At 34.8% G+C, this 21,023-nt stretch overlaps 1 protein-coding gene across 7 annotated transcripts in view; it reads right to left on the bottom strand.

Annotated features, from left to right (window-relative positions):
- Positions 1 to 21,023, bottom strand: part of YTHDF3 (YTH N6-methyladenosine RNA binding protein 3) — a 39,321-nt gene that overhangs the window by 3,842 nt on the left and 14,456 nt on the right. For all 7 annotated transcript variants that reach the window (XM_032315724.1, XM_032315729.1, XM_032315726.1 and 4 more), the window contains one exon: positions 18,235 to 19,833. In XM_032315724.1, coding sequence (XP_032171615.1) covers positions 18,235 to 19,833 — 1,599 coding nt within the window. The remainder of the gene's footprint in view (positions 1 to 18,234; positions 19,834 to 21,023) is intronic.

Below are 21,023 nucleotides of genomic sequence, written 5' to 3'. Positions count from 1 at the left end.
TTTATTTATTTGACAGAGAGAGAGCCACAAGCAGGGGGGAGAAGGAGGGAGAGGGAGAAGCAGGCTCCACACCAAGCAGGGAGCCAGATGTGAAGATGTATCCCTGGACCCTGGGATCATGATCCAGTCAAAGGCAGATGCTTCACCGACTGAGCCATCCAGGTGCCCCTGTAAGTTTTTACTTTAAACAAGTTCACAGGTGATCCAGACACTGCTGGTCCAGGGAACACACTCTGAAAATTACCTGTGTTTAAACAAATTATAAGACTCACTCTCTGTTTTCACTACTTCCATTTTATATTTCCAAGAGCATTACATGTTCTATAATAAATATGAATGCACTTTGCAACTGGTCAAAATAAGTTCCCATCCTGTGACAGCATCAGAAAACTGTATTTTGGGGCGCCTGGGTGGCTCAATGGGTTAAAGCCTCTGCCCTTGGCTCAGGTCATGATCTCAGAGTCCTGGGATGGAGCCCCGCGTAGGGCTCTCTGCTCAGCAGGGAGCTTGCTTCCTCTGTTCTCTCCCTCTGCCTGCCTCTCTGCCTACTTGTGATCTCTGCCTGTCAAATAAATAAATAAAATCTTAAAAAAAAAAAAAAGAAAGAAAGAAAACTGTATTTTACATTCCAAAGAGAACTTTTTAAGTTCTTTGTTACTAAATTCCTTTTTTATTTTAATTTACTCCTAGAACTTGAAGAACAGTACTTTATACAGAAAGCTAATCAAATAAATGCCCTACCACGATAGCTACAAATCATTTTATACACACATTATCAGTGAAAGACTCTGAAATTAAATAAAACAAAATGAAAGCAGACACAAAGCTACCTAATTAATCACATTTCAAAAGGATAAAAACAAAAATTCAACAACATAAAAAAAAAAGATAATTTGGTACTGGGGAGCTACAGTTTAATTTTACAAAGGCCTTAAGTGCTTAGAAGAAAACAGCCTAAACATAAAATCAGTTTAAATGGAAGGAAACAGATAGATTTGTATGAAAAATTTTGAAACTTGCTTTAATTAGCCAGATATAAAAATCTAGAGAAATTCGTCAACTCCACAAAGGGCCCCAAAAGTACAGACAAAAAAAAAAAAAAGGCACTATTTAAGGATATGTAAGACAAAGAGAAATTTAACTCAAGGAAGATGATCAGCTGTATCAATGAGGATCATGTATTACTTAAATAGAAGTTAGAGATGCTATTTCAGTTTGAACAGTAATCAACTATGCACTTTAACTGGATCAAATTTAAAATATGTAAAATTACACTTACTATAATAAATCTGTATGTGTAATGCATAACTTCCAACTCAGTGGACAGAAAAAGAGGAAAAAAAAATCAATCCAATAGAACAGATGGGTCGGGGGCGGGGGGCTTGAATGATCTACATTTAATTAGAAAGTACAAAATAAGACAGCAAAAATACACATTTATATCAAGCATCAAAAAAATGTATGTTCATCAATGAAAACAATTCAGATGCTTCAAAAATCCAGTTATACATGATTACAAGAAAATAACCTAAAACATAATGACACAAAGTTAAAAGTAATGAAAAGATCTAAGACAACACAAACCAACTAAAGACTGATAGAATTATATTAATACCAGACAAAACTGATTTAAAGGCAAAAACCATTGTTGGGAGATAAAATGGTCACTACATATTAAATAACAGACATTTTTAAAATAAGCTATGACACAATATTAAACTAAAAAAACTTTACATACATTAGAAGTTGTCAGAATTATAAAGAAAATTTTACAGACTTCTCATTACAGCAGGAGAATTTAACACATTTCTCTGTAATTGGTAAAATGGAAATATTAATAAAAATGTAGGCTGCATATACATAAGACAGAAAACAGAGGCAATTACAGGGTTCACAATGAACCACCAAAAAAGGTGACTATATGTCAGACTGGAAAGCAAATCTCAATAAATACTGGAGTCCACATCATACAACATCACATTTTCTGACATCAGTTTTAGAAGCAAAAGAGGTAAACAACAACAAAACACCTTACCAACATCTGGAAATTCTAAAAACATACTCCTAAAAGTCTCCCCAAAAATCATAATGGAAATTCAAAAATTTTTACATCAGTACAACGAAAATGCTTAGTCTATGGCCCACCAAACACTTAGGAATGTACATGTGCAAAACTGAAAAGAATAAAAAAAGGCTCAAAAATAATGAGCTATCATCCAACTCAGTATGTTAGGAAATGAGTAATAAGTCCCCAAAAGTAGAAGGAATGAAATCAGATTGCAGCAGAAAATAATGAAACAGAAAACAAGAATAAATAGAACCAAAGAGAATAAAAATTGGTGTTTGCAAGGAAGAGCTAGTGTCTGGAGAGGGAAAAAAAACCTAGCAACAGAAAAATCTCTGGAAGGACTGATTTAAAACGAAGATACATTTTAAGTATCATGAAGACTGATACAATTAAAAAATAAAAATACTATTCATGCCAATATGAAAAATACCTTAAAACAACTTCCTAAAAATAAAATTTACCTACATACAATTTACCAAACTAAATTCAAGAATAAACAGAAAACCTGCAGAAGAGACTTCTAATAACTAAAGAACATAAATCAATGATTAAAAACTACCCCACACAAAACCCCATCAGGCTCGTTTTTTTTTTTTTTTTTTTAATTTTATTTATTTATTTGACAGAGATCACAAGTAGGCAGAGAGACAGAGAGAGAGGAGGAAGCAGGCTCCCTGCTGAGCAGAGAGCCCGATGCGGGGCTCAATCCCAGGACCCTGAGATCATGACCTGAGCTGAAGGCAGAGGCATTAACCCACTAAGCCACCAAGGTGCCCCCGTGTTTTTATTTGTTATATACCTATGTAAGTATGTATGCATGCATGTATGTAACCTCTACACCTAACGCTGGGGCTCAAACCCAAGACCGTGAGACCAAGAGCCAGCCAAGAGCCTCCAGACTCATATAGTACATTTAATTAATTGTCCTAGAACTGATCATTCTAAACTAACACCAACTATTCCAGAGACTAGATAAAGGGGGAGCATCTCCTGAGTATTTTGAGGGTAGCAATACTTTGATACTAACAGTGTCAAGAGAAGAAGGAGAATGTAACAGTTTAGTCTCACTTGTCACAAAAGGATCTCTTCTAAAGGCTGTTTTGCTGGTAATAGTGTAGAGAAGCAAAGGTGAGAATGGGAAGGCCAGTAAAACTAGCACAGTTAATAATCCAGTACAATAACAGCCCTTAGATGGTGAAGAAAGATGCAGAGCTTGGTTTTGAGATACATTCTGAAAGCAGAATCAACAAGACTGACTTACTGATGTATCAACTGATTAGAGACAGAGTTTATGAAAGAAAGAGTCAAGAATGAGTCCCCTTAACTGGAAGAGCAGTGGCGCCCTGTACATAGAGAAGGTTTGCGGCAGGCAAAGAAAGAGGGGAGTTAGATTTCAGACACTTATTAGGCAGCTGTGAGAAGATATGAAATAGGCTGTCCGACATAAGAGTCTGGAGACAGGAGGAAAGGCCCGGAGTGGGGGGTGGGGGGGCGCGGGGGGCGGTTTATACATATTTGGAAGTCCTTAGCATTATAAATGTCCATCAACAAAACTCAGGTCTTCCTGAATATGGTCAATACCTTGGCTTTAAGACAACAAAACTCATATTTATATTAACAAGATCTAGAACTGAGCCTGACACTGTTAACATTAAGTAAGTATTTAAATATAATGAGAGATCTATGGGCATGCTATTGACTACAGACCACTAGAAATATGAGATTAAGCAATATGGAGCTATCAGTGATAACTTCTTGTGCTATTCTAAAATGACATACATATTACACAACTGTCATCATAAATAACATGTACTGGTGTGTTGTTGGGAAGTAATACAGGAAGGAAAAAACCTGAATTATACAAAAGGAGCATGGTCCAGTACACCTTAAGAGCTATGTCTTTAGCAATAGTTCAGAAGAAGGCACTTTAAACACACACTCTTTATGACACAAACTTTCCAAAGTGACTCATAGAATTTTCACTTTTAACAATGACTGACAACTCAAAAAACAATTTGCAGGGATCCCTCCTTCTCTCATTTGCCATTAATAATACAGCTAGGCCTCAACCAGTCAGATTTGGAGATTTGAGGGCTTTTCAGTCTCTGGTATAGGGTTTCTTCCCCATTTTGAGCTGAGTAGACACTGAAGACCAATGTATGAACCTAAGGCCCAGAAACAGAACTTGGCCAGTGGAGAAGAGCTCCAGGAGGAAGTTTACTTGCTAACCCATGTCTTTTTGACAGAGCATAATGGATGAGCTAAGACTTCCTACCTAGGAAACAGCTGGAAAACAAAATTTTCTTCAGTGTCCTCCGAAGAGCCAAAAGCTTGCCCTTAACATTACAAATAGATAACTTACTTCCTTTTAATCACTGGTAGGTTTATCACTATTAATGATATTTCAGTAACCAGAACTAAGATTACATAAGCCAAAAGGGAAAAAGCAACTGTGTATCTAAGAAGTCTCACCATCCAAAAAGAAAATGAGAATAAGCACAAGGAATATAAGTACAACGAAAGAGAACTGCGGAAAGAGCCAGTGAATACCTGGTGGCAGGGGGAGAGAGGGTAGAAAAGAGAGACAGAAAGAGAGAAAGCAGGCAGGCAGTCACTTGAGACCCAAATGCAACAAACACCTTTTGTCTAGCTTGAAAATCTGACTTTCAAATTGAAAATTTCAGTAGATGAATGAAAGGGCTTCAAAATGCTCATTGCCTTATTTAAGGAGTAGAATATTAAGTCCAAAAATTACCTCAAATTACAAAGCAGAAAAAGAGAGCTAGAAATCACAAAGAAAAAAAAAAAAAAAATAAGAGAACCGTAGAATAGATCTAAGACAAAACGAATATTCTAGAAGTAAGAAAAAGTACAAACACAGGAGCCAAATAAATAACAACTAAGTAACAAAATTTTTCACAAATTCTTTTAATATTCTTTCCTGCATGAGGTAGGGCTTGCTTTTCCTCCTCTAAAGTGTGGGGCTGGACATTCTGACTTGCTTCTAAGAACACAGTATGCAAGGGGAGGAAAAAAATACTTATATTAGAGAAGTCTAGCAGATACAACCTAAACCAAGTAATCAAAATGAGTATCACTGAGTATTAAGTTACCTATAATTAGATTGAGAAAGACACACCAGTTATGCAGTATTCTTCCCATAAACTCAGTCTGATTATGAGAAAGCATTAGGTAAACTGACACTGAAAGCCACCTTAAAAAACATGTGCCCTGTAGTCTTCAAAAGTGTTAAAACCATGAGAGACAAGGAAAAACAAAGAATTGTCTGTCCTAGCTTAGGGAAGACTAAGGAGACATAAAAACTAAGTATAAAATGGTTTTCCAGATCTTCAACAGAAATAGACATTAGTGGGAAAAGTGGGGAAATCTGGAAAAAAAATCTGTAGTTAATAGTACTGTACCAATGTTAATTTCTTAGTTTGGATAAACATACTAGCATTATGTAACATATCAGTATTAGGAGAAACTAGACATACAGAAACATCCAGTATTATCTTTGTAACATTTCTGTAAATGTAAAAATTATTCAAAATCAAGTTTTAAAAAAGCATAATAAAAAGCTAAAAAAATACAAATCCCAAATATATTAAATATCATATTGCCATAGAAATATGAAATGCATAGATGTTCTTCAGGGTATTGTTAATTTAATGGCTGCCCTGCTTCTTTTTATTGTTTATAGGGAAAAGTGTTAAAATTACGTCCCAAAGTTAAAACAAGTAAATTATCAGACTTCATTTTTAAATTAAAAAACAAAAAAAAGAGCTGGAGGGGGGGCAGTGGCCAGGGTGGGAGAATAGTCATGTTTTAAAAAAAGACAAAATTATAGACAAAGAATGACTACAGTTAAAATATAACAGATTCAATTCCTCAGGAAAATTAATTACTTACCAGGAATAAAATCTACTCAGATTGGCTTACTGACTGAAAAATTTCACACTAGAGAGCAAAACAAGGGCAGTAACAGATGGATAAAACCCCCAGCTGTTCAAAAGCCTGTACATTTGTCCAGATCCATTAAAGTGTTTTAATACTGAGATAAGCTTCTGACCTGCACTATCCCAAAAACATGATCAATCATTTGGCATTAAGAAAGCAAAAGACAAAGAATATAAGGGAAACAGATCAGTTCTATGCTGTAAAATAAATTCAAAATTTTAAAAAAATCATCAAGGGAAAGGATAATGATTATGCTTTGGAGACTCTGTTTTGGGAAGCCAATTCTTCAATTTTTTTAGACTTACATTTCTATGTAAGTGAGAAGGAACATTCTTGATCCTCGGCACGACCACACTATAATAAAGAAACTGCTTTAAAAGATTCCAGTGCTCAAGTCTGCATTTACACAATAAAGTATTTCAGGTTTGAGTAAGTATATGCAGTCTGGTAATTTATAAACAATTCATCTGTACCAACCAAAGATCAAGTAATCTCAAAGTGTACTATAAAATGGAAGAGTTAAGAGTAACTTCGAATAGTGAAAAATGGTGGAGAACAGGTACAGTATGTGTTAGTTTAGGTCCAAATGAGTAACAACATGATTCTAAGAAGTCCTAGAATTAGGACTAATTCATGTTTAGAGCTGTGATTTAGTTTCAACAAAATAATATCATTCATCACACTAAATTAACTTTTTTGTGGATGTGTAGCCTTATTTTGGTTTTCTAGTTTTCACTTAATTTCACGTTCAAGACACACCGTATTAAAAAATAAAATCATATATAAAATGAAACATAAAGGTCAAACTAAATAAAATGGTCTCTATTTACAATGTGACTATTGGGCAGAACATCCTAAGGATATTCTATTAGAACTAAGAGAACTGATAGGTGAATTTACAAAAGTCACAGGATACAAAATATTTCTACAAACCAGCAATGAACAACTGAAAAAACTGAAATTACAATTACATTTACAAATATAAAACAGTAAAAAAAATTAAAAATTAAAAAATACATATATAAAATACTTAGAATAAATTCATTAAGAGACATGTGCAGGTCCCCAACACCAACAAATGTAAAATTTCACTGAGAGAAATTAAATGTCTGTATGTCCAAGCAGATTGAATTCCACAAAGAAAGGGCTCTTTATCATTAGCGGCTCAATGGTAACCTTTAATATTTATCTGTTGACTGAGTAAGGAACCACACTTAAGAACATACAGGATCAAAATATATGGTGATAAAGGCTGACCAGAATACAAGATGTGTGCTAGTTCTCTCATATAAAAAGGATGGTCTGTGATCCCAGGGTCCTGGGATCAAGCCTCACATCAGGCTCTCTGCTCAGCAGGGAGCCTGCTTCCTCCTCTCTCTCTCTCCCTGCCTCTCTACCTACTTGTGATCTCTGTCAAATGAATAAATAAAATCTTAAAAAAAAACAAAGCGGGGGGGGGGGGGGGCGGCACCTGGGTGGCTCAGTGGGTTAAAAAGGATGGTCTGAGGACCCAAGAACAGAGGCTCTGAAAGCCAAAGGAATTCATATCCAATTCCATTTTGGATCAGATTTTAGTCTACTTACAATAAAATGAAAGTAATAAAATAATTACATTTCAGACTTTCATTCACAAGTGGAACTGTTCACTAGTAGCTTTTTTGTATCTTAGTTCTTTTATTATATATACTGTAATCTTTTTTATTCCCTTATGTTATTTCAAATCCAAAAAATATCAGTATTGAATGTGTAAGAATTGAAATACCTTTCAATAAATTCAAAGTTTTCTGCCAAGAAACAGTAAAGTCAGTTTCACTCAGTAATTATACAGTGCGATATAAGTAAATTTCTAAAGAAAACTGCAACATCAAAAATTTAAAATAAACTATTAGAAGTAAACAGGAAAGATAATTCAATAATTTGAGTTAATTCCTGAAACCTAAAAAAAATATTTCATATTAACTTAGATATGTTCCTGCAGGTAACTATGTATTTGCTGCTCAAGAAAAATAACTGAAATACCATTAAATTTAATGACTGTTCATACCATGACAGGTATGAAAGTGGTATCTCCGAAGGGTATGTAATTAATCCAGTAAATACCGATAGTTCATTTAACTGAAACTCTGAAAATTCTTTATCAGCACTGGAACAAAATACAGCTACTAACTCTCCTATGGGGTAAAAATATTTATCCAAGAAAAAAACAAACAAATCAGCATTATAAAATGTTAAATCAAAGCACCTCTTTTCTCACCTCTGGCCTACAAAGAATTTTTATCAAGTTCAAAACAAGAGTCTACGACAATTAAAACTGTATCATCTTTTTTTTAACTGCATCATCTTGAATACACAACATGTCACTCAATGTTTTATCAGAGAATTTGTCACTTAAATATGCAGTATAAAAAAGTTTATGGTATCCGAGCACCTGCTGGTTCAGTCAGTAGAGTACGTGAAATCTTAAGAGTCATGAATTCAAGCCCCATGTTGGATGTGGAGCTTACTTTAGAAAAAAAAAAAAAAAAAGTTTATGGTATCCAGGTGCCAAAATCTACTTTCCAAAGAAATATTCTCCAAATTTTACTGTAAAGATCAAAGGAAAAACAAGATTTTATGTACTGAATTTGTTACTATCAATCATAATCAACTCACTTCATAAAAAAGAAAGTCCATCCATAAAAAAAAATTTACCAAAAGGTGGCTGAGCACAGACTTCAACTCATTCTTGATCCCAAGAACTATAATTTGATTAATGGGAAAGCATTAAACCAAGTGTTCTACTTGAGAAAAAGAAATATAGAACTGTCAGGGAAATGCTTACTGTTATCACAGGAATAATTATTGTTGAAGTGACTTCTGTATATTAACAAAGATTGGGTTACTCTTGAGACAGACTTATCACCTCAGAATCAAAATTATTCCCATCACAAAAAATACTGTATGAGGTACTAAAACTTACTCTAGCCTAAAAATACCTAACAATATAATATAGTATACATAAATAAAATACACAGAAGATTCTAGAAATTAAAACCACTTAATAACAAATTTATTATAATTATGTCTTACTTTATTCTACATAAACTGCAGGTTTTCATCTCTTTTTGTACGAACAGGTAAATGCTGTATTTTGGAAATTCATCTCAAAGTTACAGGCAACTGAAAAGTCTAATTCCTATATGGAGAGGAAAAAACTATTAAACAAAAAATTTCACTTGAGATTAAGTTTCCTGGTCAATAAGGATTTATAAGAATGAAAGAAACTAGTAGGATCTAAATGACTCATGGTCAAGTACAACAAAAGTAAAATTTCAATAAAAGGATTATCTAAACAGTCAAAAATAAATTCTGCTGTGCAGACTACTTGAATTTATTTTATCTGTACAAATACAGCCAGAACATTATTGGTTCTTTGTTTTCTTTCATTTTTCTAATTAAACTAGCTTTATTATTAGAAGTAATACATACAAAGAGCAAGTTAAAGTAAAAAGCAAGCTCCTCTATCCACCTCTAACCCTTTCTATTTTAAGTTCCTCCTAATGGGTTGCCACTATTTAAGTAGTGTTAGTATATATACTAATATATATTTATGTGTGTATGTGTGTGTGCGTGTATATATATATATATATATTTCTTGTTTTCTCAATGCAGACACTATCCGTTCGTTCCCACTGAATATGACAGGTAATTTATCACAGTGGATGAGTATGTTACATTCTCCTTCTCTCCTCCCTCCTTACACTAGAAGCCACACTATTTTTAGTTTTAGTGATTGTCTTTATGACTCTAAATAATATGCCAAGCACAACTGCTTGATATATCATCTTTAAACAATTATGTTACCTTTAGAAAGATGAGAAAAATACTCCATTTATTTACCCTTCTTCAAATCTTTCCTTCCCATTCCATCTCATAACATTTTGCTCTAACTATAATTAAATCTTTAATACGCTAGTGTCCATTTCTACAGATGGAAAAACCAAAAAGCAGCATTCATTATGGAACTTGAATGACCAAGTACATAGTTCCTAAATAAAAAAAGTGCAGCGATTTAAACCAATAAATAAAAATTCATTCAAGCTTTCAAACTTTACAAAAGGAAAGAGATTCTTCAGAATATCTACTCAGTTAACAGTTAATCATCTGCTTATTTGCCAATCATTAGGTGCTAGGGATTCAGCAGAGAAAAAAGCAAGCCCTGCTCTCACAGAGCTTATGTTCCAATGAGAACATGATTGGCTAGAAATGCTATTTTCTTTTTAGCTTTCTTCACTTCTCCAAGGTCACTGGTTCCCCACTGAGGGCTCATTTCATTTGTCAGGCTTCAAAGACCACAGCACCAATTTAACAGACTGAGTAGAGATGCACAGAGTCCTGAGGTAAACTACATACAACGAACACCTATCAGATGCATAGTCCCTGTTGAGAGAGACTTATTCTAGTATAACCAGTTAACAGGTTTTACCTTTCTTGAATTCCTTTTTCTGTTGAAAAACTTCTTCAGGTTACCTTCTCATGAAGGCTATGTGACTACTCCTGCACACCTGGAATCTTTATTTTGCATTTCCCCTTCCATGATATAATGTGACATCTTTAAGATACATCTTTAAGAACATAATTCTATATACCCTCTTCCCCTCCATTCTGAAATAAGATTTTCTGTACGAGTATCCAGAGTTGTAGATGGAAAAATTCTGATGATAATCTGATTCTCCTTCATCTGCAGTAGGTAATCTGTCTTTTGCTCAGGGAACTTAAGATTTTCCCTCTATCCTGCCTTTAGTTCTTTTCAATTTGAAAAAATACTGCTAGTTACTCAGCCTGAGCCCATTCCTTCTGAAAACATAAATCTTTGGTCTTTGGGCATTTTTCTCCAATCATTCTTCCTTTGGTTTTTTCCTTACTTTTTCAAAACTCCTTTAGAAAGACAGTGGGCCTCTCCCCTCTTTCCATCACTTCTTTCACCTTTTATATATATTTTTCATCTCTATTACTCCACATTTGGAAATTTCTTTGATTTGAAATTTCAGATCAACGGGACTTAAAACATGAACATTTTATTATCTGCTGCTCACTTTTATTTGCACATTCACGTTTCTCATTTCCAAGAACATTTTCTAGTTTTCTTTTTACATATGAATCCAAACTAACAACAAATTAGTTTTATTTTTTAAAACTATTTTCTGCTCCCTAAATTCTTTTAGTGAGTTGTCTTGGCTGCTCCTGTCATTAAGCTTGATTTTAATCAAATATATAAAAAATATGTGTTCAAATCTAAGAATAAAGAAGTAGGCAAATACTATGATAACTAGCGTGGATTTCTCTTCCAGTTTTAAGTTTCACCAATACCCCTTACTCTAAAAGACAGAGCATGACTTTCTAAGTATTATATAACCTGACAGGACGTCTAGCAAACTCTTCCACTGAGTGCTCTGATGGCAAGGGAACCTGGAGACTTACTCCACTGTCAGAATAACCAGAAGAAAAAAACAAACAAAAAAAGTCAATCAAAGACCCAGTGATGAGAAGATGGAATTAGCTTCTTAAAGTCCTTGTCTTCTACCACAAGTAGGCCTAAGAACGTCATAAAAACATGAACACAAAAGGAAGAGAAATCAAAGAAAGTTACAGTAACCACAGACCCAAATCTAAAATTTAAAACTAAAAACTCTATGAAAAACCATAGGAAAAAATCTTCCCAAACCTTTGCCTTTGGAAGGCAAAGATTTGGGGTCAGATTAGTATAAGCCTTCTAAAATTGTTTTTACTATTTAAAACTGTTTGGCTATTCTAGGTACTCTACCTGATCTTAGCCCAGGTCTTACACTAGAAAAAAGGCATAAAGGACACTGTAGATCAACAGATAAGAATACTGTGGTTATCTAAGAGAGTATCCTTATCCTTAGGAAATATATACTATACGTTTTGGGGAGGGGGGGTAAAGAACCATGACATATGAAACTTATTCTCCAATTGTTAAAAAAACGAACACACACATAAAGCAAACAGGGAAGAATGTTAATAGGTAAATCTGGATAAAAGGCATATGAGTGTTTCAGGTATTATTCTTGTTCTTCCAAATAAATTGAAAATTATTTCCAAACAAACTAATGAAGGAAAAAAGATTCATGTATGTTGTTGCATTCTCGATCCGTACTACTGTACTACTAAGGCACCAATGTATTTTGGCTATTTTTTCCTGCTGATGAGCATTTAGGTTTCTACCAGTCCTTTTACTTCATTGTATTTACTTCATTCTTGTGTGTCTTCTCGGGTATTTGGGAAGTTTCTCTTAGGTATAATCCAGGAAAACTGCTGAATTCAAAGGTATATGAAATTTCAGCTTTTATGTAAGAGAATGCAAAACTACTTCCTCACATAGCTATTATCAATGCTCCTCTCTGCAACTGCAGAAGAGATTTTGTTGATCTAGTTTCTCCAGTACCTTATATCATCAAATTTCTTAATTTTGCCAAATGAATGGATACAAACTATTTTCTTATTATAGTCCTAATTTGCATTTCCCTAGTTATTAATAAGACTGAATATATTTTTACATATTTATTAGCCATATTTGTTTCCTCTTTCATGAAATGACTATCCATCTTTTGCCCATTTTTCAATTGGGTTCATCTTTTTCTTAAACTGATTCACAGGAGTTCTTTACATATTCTTGATACTAATTTTTGGTCAGCTACATCCAACATTTCTGCAGTGCCTAACATGTCTTTCCAGTTTCATTAAAGCATCTTTTGGTGAACAGATTTTTTTTTTCAAGTAAGCTCCACACGCCCAACATCGTGTTTGAACTCACAACACAAGAGTCACATGCTCTACTGACTGAGCCAAGTAAGCGCCCCTTGACGAACAAATTTCAATTTGGTCAAATTTCATCAATCTTTTCTTTTATAATTAGTGCTACTGTGTGTCTTAAGAAATCCTACTTTACCCAAAGACTGAAGAATTATGCACTTGGGAAAATATGACCTCCAAATATCACAAGGTTTGAAGAATTTCAGCAAAATACCAGAGGGGTCAAACTAAACAATGACTTACAAATCCTTTTATGTCAAAAAGAAAAAAGGCATAACAAGTTAAAAAAAAAAATTCTACCAACACACCACTGATTTATCCTCCTTAGCCAAGGAGGACGGATAACAGACAGGGAACAAACACATCCTTCATCACTGGGATGCAGGAGTATTTAAAAACAGTTATGCCGGAAAGCTAAAGTGCAAGCACAAGCTTATCTAAGAAAAAATCTACAAATAAAAGTCTACACATTCTTCCTGGACAAGGGATAACAGCGCCAGAAAGAAAACTGGACAAGGATACATGGTATCACAAATGCTAAACAAATAACAAACAGGGAAAACTGTTACCTTATATGGTAATTTCAAACTTAAAGCAAAGTTAAATTACACTTACTAGCACATCCATGTACTGGTTCTCCCTTCTCATTCTCACAGACTGATGAAACACTACACTGATGAAGTCAACAATGAACATCATTCTCTCATCTCCATTATGTGCAGCAGGAAGAGAACATGCAACTAACACTAAGCATTGAAAAGAAGAAAGAAAAGAACAACCCTGTTTTGGAGCAAATACCTGACCTGAATGATTCTCTTCCAGGTTCAATGATCACAGAAAATAAGTCAAAATGAGTCTTAAAATACCATTTCACAAGAAGTGATACTAATCAAACTATAATGAATCAAACTAAAAAGCTTCTGTATAGTGAAGGAAGCCATCAACAAAATTAAAAGGCAGTCTACTGAATGGGAGAAGATACTTAAAATACAAATGACATATCCAATCAGGGGTTAAAGACCGGGACATTTTTCCAAAGAAGACAGATGGTCAACAGACACAAGAAAAGATGCTCAACACCACTACCCATTAGGGAAATGCAAACACAATGAGTTCTCACCTCACACCTGTCAGAATGGCTAGTATCAAAACGACAAGAGTTAAGTATTGGTGAGGATGTGGAGAAAAGGAAACCCTCGTGTAGTGTTTATCAGAATATAAATTGGTGCAGCCACTGTGGAAAACAGTATGAAGGTGCCTCAAAAAATTAAAAATAGAAATACCATACAATCCAGTATGGTACTTCTGGGTATTTATCCAAAGAAATCAACATGATTTTGAAAATATGTATACACCCCTATGTTTATTGCTGCAGTATTTATAAACAGCCAAAATATGCAAGCAACCCAAGTGCCCATCAATAGGTGAATGACTAAAAAAGATGGGGCACACACACACACACACACAACAGAACATTACTTGGCCATTTAAAAAAAAAAAAAAAGAATGCAATCTTGCCATATGTAACATGGATGAACCTAGAAGTTATTCTACAGTAAGTGAAATAAGTTGAAGACAATACCATGATTTTGCTCACTTATATGTGGAACCTAAAAAACAACAGAACAGAAACAGACTCATAAATACAGAAAAAGGTACAGGAGTTTGGGGAGGGGGTGAGGATGTGTAAAATAAGTAAAAAGGAGTAAGAGATTAAGAGGTACAAACTTCCAGTAATAAAATGTCAGAGACCAAATGAACAGAACAGGAAATATTCAATACTGTTAATTATTGTAGTTACCTTTGTATGGCGACAGACAGTAATTATACTTATTGTGGTGAACGTGTCGAATCACTAAGTTGTACACCTGAAACTAACAGTGTCAATTATAAATATATATATATATATATATATTCCAAATCATGGCTGCCAGAGGTTAGACATGGAGGAAGAATACAATACAAAGGGATAGTACAAGACAGTTTTCCAGGGATGATGAAACTATTCTGTATCCTGATTATGGTGGTCGTTACACAAATTTACAAATGTGTTAAAACTCCTTTATTGCCTACTCCAATAAAGTGAATTATACTGCAGGAGTAAAAAAAAAAAAAACTTTAAAAAAAGATATGTACATGAATTTATAGGAGCTTCATTTACATTCTCCAAAAACTGGAAACCACCCAGAAATCCTTCAGAGGCTGGATGGGTAAACTGTGGTAAAGACACACAATGGAATGATGTTTTGTAATTAAAAGTAACAAAGAACTGATATATAAAACAACACTGATACATTGCAAAGATACCAGGCTAAGTCAAAGAAGCTAGTCTTAAAAGATTACACACTGTGTAATTCTGTTTATATGACATTATGGAAAATGCCTTATAGAGACAGAGAACAGATTAATCCAAAGGGGGAAGGAAGCATCTGACTACAAAGAGGCAAAAAAAGGGAATTTACAATTTTACTGTATGTAAATTTAAAAAAAAGAAACAAGTTAAAAACCATATGAAAGAGGAAGAAGTTTCAAAAACGATAAATACAGGAAACAGAAATAAGCTTTAGGCAGTCAGCTTTGTGCTCAATGAACAAGATGGACTCTGGATCAAATACAAAAAAGAAAATCAACAGATATAAGTGGGAACTAGATGTAATATTGTAAGCAAACTAACATGGTCACCGAAGAATTCAAAACTTGACAGATCACAAAACCAACACAAAGCAAACCAAAATAATGACATGGAAATTCAAATTTTAGTCTCCAAATACAGAGAAAAATGATAAAGAACCAATAGCACCCAAGGACAAAGATGCACTATATTTTTTGACATAACCAGAAAAAAGAAAATATAAATTAAAAGGAATAAGGACAGAGGATTAAGGAAAATTATAATAGAGGTCCATATTAAACACATTCCAAATACATGTTCATATTTTAAGAATCTTTTGTAGTACACAGAAATAGCTATTTCCAAAGAAAGAAAATTTAGGCTGGCCTCAGACTTCTCCATGATATAAAACTATAAATAATGTAATATAAATATGTAACTATAAATCTAAGCCTGAATGAGAAACTTGTAGCCTAAGAATTTTATATCCAGGTAAACTATTGTTCACATATCATGGCCAAAGAAAGACATTTTCTGAATCTAGAAGGATTTAACAAATGTATTATATTTATATTATATATAATCAACAAATATATATACCAAATTAATTTTCCTAAAAAAAAAAATAGTAAGTTACGTAAGAGTCAAAAAAAAAAAAAGGATTCAAGATAAACATGTCAAAGGTGGGTCAGACATCATCAAGACTGGCAGTAAACCATGAAACAATTTAAATGTACAATTTTAAAGTTAAAAAATTATTAACTTTAAATCACTGTGTTGACGTAAAACAATATGTAACTGTCATAAACAATTCCTGAGACAATTATATAAATAAAACTAGGACTAAATTTTCAGACTGGGTAGGGAAGAAATGTAGAAGACATACAAGGGTGACCTCTCCTAAGTGGTGGAAGGGAAAAAAAAAGAGTTGAGAAATAATTCCTTGCCATGCATCTTTTTCCGTGAGCAATCTCATCCCACTTTCACAGAACAACTATTTAAGAACAGAAAGCTCCCAAATCTGACTCCCACATCTAACTGCTTAATCAGAGATTTCACTGTATTTCTCAAAAGCATCTTACAATCAGCACATCCTAAAAGGAAAACCTGCACCCCACTTCTCATATCTCAAATCCATTCTCCTGATACACTATTTGTAATGGCTGTTCAGTCTGACCATTTACTCAACCGCTAAGCTCAAAAATTCAGGAGATACTTTTGATCCCTTTTTCCTCATTCTCCCACATTTAACTGCAATCACTAGCACCAGAATCACCTAGGTGAGCTTGTTAAAAATGTACACCACGAGGTCTCTTACCAAATACAGCTGACCCTTGAACAATATGGGTAAGAATTGTGTAGGCCCATTTTTCTGTCAAATACTGTAAAATACAGTACTTTCTCTTCCTGGTGATTTTCTTAATACCATTTTTTCTCTAGCTTACTTTATTGTAAGACTACAGTATACAATTCATGTAACATACAGAATATGAGTTAGTCAACTGTGTTATCAGCAAGGCTTCCTATAAACAGGAGGCTATTAATGGTTAAATTTGGGGAGAGGCAGAAGTTATACACAAATTCCAAACTAGGAATTTGGCACCCCTAACCTGCACATTGTTCAAAGACCAACTGTGTATCAGATTTTCCTACAGTGGGTCTCAAGAACCTGTCTTTCCAAGAAGCATCTCAATAATTTAAGTGCCCTAAGGTTTACAAACAGCTGCTTTAGAATCATTATTTCAATTATTATTCACCAGTGACGAATGTTCACCAAAATAATTTCCTTGTCTGCACAGACGAAGAAGCCGTAAGACATGTAAGTTCATACACAGAAACAAAATTACTGACATTTTATAGAGTTAAGTTTCTGCTTTACCTTAATTTCTACATAAGAGCTCTCGATAGTAACCAACATAATTTATTTAAAAAGCTTCTAACTTTATCCCTGCTGCATTTGAAAAGAAATTTAAATGTACTCTCTATGGAAAAAAGTCTGCTAGTTGTCTACTCCATCCTTCCTTCTTTTCCTCTTAAAAACAGGACCCCAGTTCTTTTTCATGGTTTGGCACAAAAAAATATTCCCCAGCCACGTCTTGCTCTGAGTGCCCCATGATCAAATTCTGGCCTATATGAATCAAGCAGAAACCGTGTATAACTTCAGGAAAGTCTCCCTTAAGAGTGCCACAAAAGGTCAATAACAGACTAAGAAATCAAACTCTGCTGTCAAAATCTAAAAGCCCATGCCTTCCCAACTCTAAGTTGTCTTCCTCACATCAAATCCTTACTATACTTTGGACAAATGCTTTAAGTGTACAAATTACAAAATGGTTCAGAAAAGAATTTCAGGGGAAAAGTCTGTTTTACTTCTCATAAACAGGAAATAAGTAATACTGAAACATTTATAATAAAAGCTGTTTCAAATACCTAACACATTTTTGCATAAAATTAATTTTAGTATTAGTATTAGAGCCCCTCACCAGTTCCTGAATCTGCTTGGTTATAAATGCAGAACTTATGGAACTTTGATGAACATAACTCAATGACTTTTATCACCTGAGTACGAAGAACAGGCAAATTCAGAATAAGGACGACCCTTGGGACGAGAAAATGCCCAGGTGCCACGAGAGGCCCTGAAGGGAGTTTGCAGGGTTCTGTTTTTTAAGTAGTTGGTCTCCTTTGGAGTAAAGCTCCTAAACTCAGAATGTAACATTAAAGAAGACCCATCCATACACACCACCCCAATAAAAAGACCCTACACAAAAAATTACTATACTCTTACCCTACGCATGGCTTCCTCCTCTTCTTGACGCTTTTCATAATGTGCAAAGTCATCAAAGATTGAGGTGGTATGCTTGAAAGTAGCAATTATTTTAAGCACTTGCTTAGCTTTTTCTAGGGGTACCTCTTGAGTGTCCCTTGAATTGGTAACTGGTTTGTTGTCATTATTTTCTAAGCGAATATGCCGTAACTGGTTATTGGGAACATCTTTGACAAAGATCCACTTAACTTCAAATTTGCCCTTCCACTTATCCTGAGACCAGACACCAGCATATGCATTATAGTCCACAACAGACTTCATTTCAGCCACTCCACAAAAATGTCCACTGCCATTCACACTGAAGAGTAAATAGAGTGGGCCTTTCCCATTCAGGGAACGGTAAGCTGCATCCAAACGCTTATTACCATGCTCAGTACTACACCAGATAGAGTACTTAATTGAACGGTGTATGTCATCCTCAGAATAGCTTTTAATTATAAACACACGTCCATTCTTCAGGTTCCAGTCAAAGTCTTTGGGATTATAATTGTTTATGGCCTTTAGCTTCTCCAGCACTGGATGCACTTCTACACTAGAAGGTGAAGCACTGACAGGAACAACACCTAAACCAAAGTTTTCACCGCCCACTCCATTGTTCTGGTTGAATCCAGCTCCCCTATTCCGAGGAGCTACCCAGCGATTCTGCAGCTGCTGCTGTTGGGGCTGCACTTGGTGAGGCTGGGCCTGTGGCTGAGGTCCTTGTTGCTGCTGTGGTTGTGGTGGCTGAGGCTGCTGTTGAGGCAGTTGGCTTTGCACCAATGGTGGTGGTTGAATTAATGGCTGAGGCTGCTGGATTATAGTTTGAGGAGGCAGAACTGGTTGGGTTGGCGGAGCCTTTACCACTGACCCCTTTTCATCCCAAGTTCCAATATTCATGTTGTGTTTTATAGGAGGTGGTGGTACAGCAGAACCCCCAATTCCCACATTGCCCTTGGGTTTAAGTTTCGGTTGAGGTTTGGCAGGCTTTCTGGCAATGGCCGCCCAGGAGGTCGGTTTAGGCGCTGCACTGCTAACTGGGGGCACACTATTGGTTGCAATGCTAGTCATACCACTGCTGCTCAAGGCTGTACCTACAGTTTTTGTCACCGCAGCTGTCAGGTCACCACCAATTTTCAGTCCGGTCATGCCTTGCTCAATACTGCTAATGCCAGGCACCTTACTCAAAGTATCACTGCCAAATCCAGCCTGTCCATCTGTAATAGCTCTCCCAAGAGAACTAGGTGGATAGCCATAACTGCTACTATAAGCAGAACTTTGTGTTGATTGTCCCTGAGATCCACTTGTCCCCCATGTAGAGAAATCAGCATTACCAGGAAAAAAGTTAAATCCATGTTGACCAAGAAATGGAGGGGTATTTCCTAATGCCCCAGGTTGACTAAACACACCATCTGGTATATAATGATGTTCTCCATTACTCATTTGTCCATAGGTTGTCAGATACGGCATAGGTTGGTCTCCAGCCGTGGACCATGCTGCTTCCCCAAGAGAATATGGAAATCCAATGGATGGAGCATAGTAACTAGGCATATATGGATCTGACATTGGTGGATAGCTGTTACTCTGGAAGACAAAAGATCATAATCAGGAGCGAAATATCCTCTGAAGAGCAAGGGAAAAAAAGACTCTGAAAAATTAAAATCAAGTAGTTTTAAATAAATGAAAAAGACGCACCTACTCCAGATAAAATTAAAAGTTCAAATCCAATTTTATCAAGGCAAAAATTTGCTGGTATTTTAATTTTAAAATATTTGTTATAAAATTGCAGGGTTTTTTGGGAGGGGAGGAGATGGGTAGGATGGGATAATTTTTAAGAGTCAGATCTTCTGGCACATTTTAAAAATACCATCATTTCTACAAAAATCTGAATTATAAACTCACAGACACAAATTGATCATTTACAGCCAAATTTATTTTAAGCAGCTGATGTATCCAAAAATTTATATGCAAAGATTAAACAAATCTGGAAGCTATGCCAAATAACAGAGGAACTATAGTATACCTATCTATATACTGGAATCCAATTCAGCAATTAAATTTTGTACTTTTTTCTTCTCACACTGAGAAGAAAGTAACGATTCAAGATTATAACTATGGCATCATCTAAATTTGCTTGTTTTGTTTTGTCTTGCTCATTTTAAAAAACAACCAAAATCCTTACTATGGTTTTTTAATGGTGGGCTAACAGGTGCCTCTGTTCTTTGTACTCAAATTTCCAAATTTTACCCAATAAAATCACTTTCCTATTCAGAGTTTTAATTTGGAAACTGTTAGTTCCTGTATTTCCCCCAAAATTACTGCAATTAAATTGTTTGTCCTGAATACAAACTAATCATTCATTTAGTAATTTGCCAAAAATGAAGGCACCAAATTCTACTTAAAGAAAAAAAAAAAAAAAAACCTCCAACTTTGTTAATAGCCAATGTAAAAAACAAGATATTTTAAGGGTATTCTGAAATGGACTTCTTGGACCAAAAACATGTCTGAATATAGATTTTCACTCTGGTTTAGTTGTGATTTTTAAAACATTGGACAGACCTTTAGAATGTATAGAATTAAGCAAAATTTAAAAATTAAGAAAATATCCAGTCAGGACAACTGGTACTCCCCCTATAAGGGTGGACCATTCTGAAGGCTGATTATTTATTTAATTTATATAGGCATTCTTATTCTAAGTTCCCTGGAGAAAAGTATTTAACTTTTTATTTTTCCTGTTACTCTCTTAGAACTATGATGCCACTACTTTCCCACCC

This window comes from Mustela erminea, chromosome 16, assembly GCF_009829155.1.
Source record: "Mustela erminea isolate mMusErm1 chromosome 16, mMusErm1.Pri, whole genome shotgun sequence".
NCBI lineage: Eukaryota > Metazoa > Chordata > Mammalia > Carnivora > Mustelidae > Mustela > Mustela erminea.
This window is presented reverse-complemented; position numbering and strand designations above follow the sequence as displayed.